Source organism: Monoraphidium neglectum (genome assembly GCF_000611645.1).
Source record: "Monoraphidium neglectum strain SAG 48.87 unplaced genomic scaffold scaffold04403, whole genome shotgun sequence".
Lineage (NCBI taxonomy): Eukaryota > Viridiplantae > Chlorophyta > Chlorophyceae > Sphaeropleales > Selenastraceae > Monoraphidium > Monoraphidium neglectum.
In genome coordinates, this window is record NW_014009226.1 from 1 (window position 1) to 4533 (window position 4533).

The following is a 4533-nucleotide window of genomic DNA, read 5'->3' on the forward strand; positions in this document are numbered from 1 at the left end:
GCATACCCCCCCCCCTTCGCCGTAACTCAAGACACGGCCTCCACACTTTCACACACCCAACCACATCCCCACCCCCTCCCTTCCGCATTCAACTCCCACCCCTCGACAAAACCGCCGTGAACCCTAAACCCTGAACCCTCAGGCCAAGATCTGCGCGCAGCTTGACGGCGCCCTCCTGACCGATGAGGAGTGCGGCCGATACCAGGAGAAGTGGACCGCCCTGCCAGACCCCGCACACGGCGGCGCGCAGCCGGCGCCGGAGGGCGCCACCATTGCGGGGCTCGCGCCGCTGGCCGCGGCCGAGGGGGAGGGCGGAGCCGGGGCGCATGGGCACGGGCATGGGGCGCACGGCGGGCACTGAGGGCGCGGCGGCGCGAGGGGTGGGGCGATGAAGTGTTTGGCCTGCGGCGGGGCGGTGGCGGTGTAGGCGAGGCAGAGCAAGGATGCGTCAGCATATGGGATGTCAATTCTTTCTGATTCGGCGGCCAATCTTGCTTCGATTGCTGCCATGCCGCTGACGACTTGCGCCAGGCATGAAGAGTGTTATCGTGTCCGCATCTGTCCTTTTCCCCCGCGATGTATCACCTGCTGCGAATCGACGGCTGCCCGGCGGCTCCAGGAAGGGCCGAGGGCGGCGGCTGCTGTCCGCTCGTGGCGACCTTGAGTGTTCGCGCGCGGCAGCACCCTGGGCCCCTGGTTCCTCCCGCCCTCCTTTTGTTACGGTCCAATCAGACCCAAATGTGAATCAATCGGTCCCTTCCCGCTGTAACGGGTCGACACTCGGCAGTCCGCCACGCGCTCGCGACACGACGCCAGGGGCCGCCGGCGCGGCCGCTGCGCTTCCTAACACTGCAAACGGGGGGCTGAGAAGAGCCGGTGGTGGTTGGGCAGCGCAACCCCGTCGGCCGTGACAGCTATACCGTGTCAACCCTATTGAGGCCTCAGCCCAATTATTGCGACGGGACCGTGTCCTCCGTGGGATGGCGCACGCCGCTCAATCCCAGCGGCATCACCCTCTGTAATCACCCTGCTGTTGCTGCCGCTGCCGTTGCCGCTTCTGCTGCCGCTACCACTGCTGCTGAATGTTGCGTGTGCAGAGTGCAGGGCAGGAAGGCCGTTGCCACGACGGCGCGCACCAACTGGGAGTGCTGGCCCTGTGGAAGGCCTGCAGATGCGTGCAGGTGCATACGCGCGTGCGTGCATTCGTGGAATGCGGCGGCCACGGGCGGTGAGACACACAAGGCTTGGAAGCAAGCACAGAGCATCATCAGCAGCGCCAGAGCCCTTCTGCAGCACGGGGCCTGCAGCTCGCAGACACTGGGGGCTGTCATCGCGCATGCACAGCTTGACGCCGCTGCCTAGTAGCACACACCTGCATGAATGTCCCTCCCAGAGTATGTACAAACTGGGTGCACACACATTTGAATACTTTGGTTGGTGGCGGGCGCACGTGAAGGACCGCGCGCTCGGTTGCACCCTGCCCCAGCAGCCGCCAGGTAGGTCTAAAGCAAGCAGCAGGCACGCCTGGCTGCCCGGCTTCTGCTCGGGGTGCTCGGCCCACAACTGGACGCGTGTGGCCTCTGCCGCACCGCCCATCCCCAACGAAAAGCTGCCCCCAGTGATGAAGCCATTTGAGCTGCCCCGCCTCGCACACCGACCAGGGCCGCCTTTCGTGCCATCTGCAGCCCTGCTGCTGCCGCAGCCCCGTGCCTCGCTTCGCGGTGCCAGCGCTGCCGTGAGTGCTACACTGCTGGTTCATCTGCAGCGCTAGTGGTGTGACACCGTTTTCAACCTTTGCACTTACACACATGAGTGGAAGAGGGGCGCGAGACAACTGAACAACGCGGCGCACCCTCGCTCTTCGCTTTCCGCCGCCTGGAAACGCTGCAAACGCATGCGTGCAGCGCTTGCGCGGCGGCGACACAGCGCTCGCGCGGCGGGCGGAAAGCGCGGTAGGGGTCTGGGCTGCGGTATGTCCGGGCTGCGATATCTCCTGGGGTTGCCGTGTGGGGTAAGCACGGCGTGATGCAACGAGGGGCAAGCTCAAATATTTATTCCCTATGAGTGCCTGCGCAACAGATGCGTCGCGCGAGGCAGCAAAAACAACGGACAGCCGCGGCACCGGGAAAGGGCGCCCCGCCCGCGCTGATCGGTTCGGGGCGGCGGCGGGTGCAACGCACATGGCAGGTTTGGGCGGCGCTGCGGGGAAAAAAAGGTTTTGTTGTGTGTGTGTCGTGGCCTGCGAGAGGGGCGTGCCGAGGTCGGCCTGGAGGACGGCGCGCTAATCAACCGGCGACCGCTTGCGACGAATAAGGCAGACGGGAGCGGGGGCAGCTGCGACGCCGGCCCAAGGGAAGGGCCCGCCTGTGCAGCGACAACGGTGACATCAGCGACAGAATCAACAGATGCCCCGCAGCCCAGGGTTTATCAGGAGCCCGGGGAGGGGGGAGTTTTGGCAACAGCCTGGATGGGGGGAGCGTGGGCAGGCTTATCGCAGTGGCCCGCACTAGCAGGGTCCGGCCGGCATGGCTGCTATCTTGCATGTGATTATGTGCACAGGCTGCTTACTGTATTTCCTACGCAATCTAGGAGAGCCGCCTCGACGCACAACCGCCGCCCGGCGGCGGCGGGGGCGTGAGAGCCCCAGATCCCGCTGCAAGAACCGCACGGCGTTGAGGCAGAGGCGAGGCCAACACGCGCTGACGACGCGCGAGCGAGCGGCCAAACCGATACTGGTGGCATGCCGCTCCCTTGCCCCTCGGGAGGCCACAGGGTCTTGAACGCGGTTCCCTGCAGCCACATCAGCGGCAAGTGCCCCCCCTTAGTGCAGCCAGGCGCGCGAGGGGGGGCAGCGCAGCGCGTGCGGCGCGGCGCGCGCTCGGTTCAGGGGAGCGCGCGCGCATGCGCGAGCAACCGCCGCCTTTGTCCCACCCAGCCTCAACACCCGGTCGCGCGGAGGGGCCCAGTGCGGGCGCCGGAGGCGCGTCGTCACTGTGACGTCACCCCTGACGTCACAGCAGCACCTTGGCCTCGAACGTCGTGAGCGCGACGGCAAACGCCTGCGCCGCCGTCAGGACGCAGGGGTTGTAGTCAAGAATGTACACGTCAGCGTCCACCTTGCCGAACTGCATCACGACGCCGCCCCCGCTCGCCCCGCCGCCGCCCGCGGCGCCGGCGCCGGGCAGCTGGGGAGCTTGGGGGCCGGGCGGCGGGCAGGGGGCGGCGGTGGCGGGCGTGGGGGCCGGCGCCGGCACGAGCTGGAAGTTTTTGACGCTGGCGAGTTTGACTCGGCCGCGGAAGTTGAGGCACCAGCAGCGCAGCGCCTCGTTCCAGTGGGGCGGCTTGTTGACCAACACCAGCGGCGGCGGCTGCTGCTGCTGTTGCTGCTGCTGCTGCTGCTGCTGCTGCTGGGCTTGCTGCTGCTGTACTTGGTGCTGCTGTGAGAGCTGTTGCAGCTGCTGCTGCTGCTGCTGCTCTTCCAGCTGCCGCAGCGCCCTCGGCGGCTTGCGGCCGCCGCCGCGGCGCCCCGCCTGGTCGCCGCCGCGCCGCACATCGTCGCGGCCACCCTCCTCCCCTTCGCCGTCCTCGCTGCTGCTGCCGCCGCCGCCGCGGCGCGGGCGCCACGCCGGGGCGGCGTCCAACGAGGCGGCGCGCCCCTCGTCGCCCGCGGCAGCCAGTGGCACGGGAACGTCCAGGTCCCCCGAGAGCGTCGCCGCGCGCGCCAGGCGGAGCGGCACGCCCACGGCGGGCGGCGGCGGCGGGGGCCACGCCGAAGGAATGCCGCGCTCCGTGGCGAGCGCCGGGTCGGGCTCGGCGGGGCGCCTCGAGCCTTGCTGCTGCTGCTGCTGCTGCCGCTGCTGCTGATCCTGCTGCTGCTGCTGCTGCTGCTGCTCACGCTGCGCATCATGGGGTTGGGGCACCTCCACCGTCATGCGGCGCGGCAGCATCATGCCGCGGACACGGACCTTATACAGCACGCGCACCAGCGGCGCCGCCGCCCGGGCCCCCACCCAGGGCCCCCGACCGACCGCGTCGGCGGCCGCGTCCCCGCGCTCGCTGCGGCACTGGTCCCGATCTCCTGGCCGCCGCGCGGCACCCGCCTCGCGCCCGCCGCCGGCCGGCCCTGCCAGCGCCAGGGGCGCCATCAGCCACCCCGCGCCATCTGGCGAGAGGCTGTACGCCGTCCTCATCATGTTGGTCCCCAGCATCGCCATCGGGCGCCCATCCATCGCCTTGTCCAGGTGAAGGCTGTACCGCTGCTTGCTCTCCTGGCGGGCGCCCAACAGGAAGCGGCCCGCGTCAGGCTTGCAATAATCCGCGCCCTGGAACAGCGAGAAGCGGTGCAGCCGGCCCCCCAAGCCGCTCGACACTATCTGGCGGCGAACGTAGCAGCGAATGAGCGCGTTCTGGCCCGACCTGCGAGCCGGCGGGCGCGGCGGCGGCGCTGCTGCCGCCGTCGCCGCCGCCGCCCCGGCGGAGCTCGCGCCGACCGGAAGGTCAGCGGGTGGCGGGCACTGGGGAGGAGGCGGTGGG

At 69.2% G+C, this 4533-nt stretch overlaps 2 protein-coding genes across 2 annotated transcripts; one reads left to right on the forward strand and one right to left on the reverse strand.

Annotated features, from left to right (window-relative positions):
- Window positions 1–142: 142 nt before the first annotated feature.
- Window positions 143–361, forward strand: MNEG_14323 (hypothetical protein; the record flags this gene model as incomplete). Its single annotated transcript, XM_014037204.1, has 1 exon — window positions 143–361. A coding segment is annotated over one exon (219 nt), but the record flags the coding sequence as incomplete, so codon positions are not given.
- Window positions 362–3011: 2650 nt separating this feature from the next.
- MNEG_14324 (hypothetical protein) lies at window positions 3012–4514 on the reverse strand (the record flags this gene model as incomplete). Its single annotated transcript, XM_014037205.1, has 1 exon — window positions 3012–4514. A coding segment is annotated over one exon (1503 nt), but the record flags the coding sequence as incomplete, so codon positions are not given.
- Window positions 4515–4533: the final 19 nt, after the last annotated feature.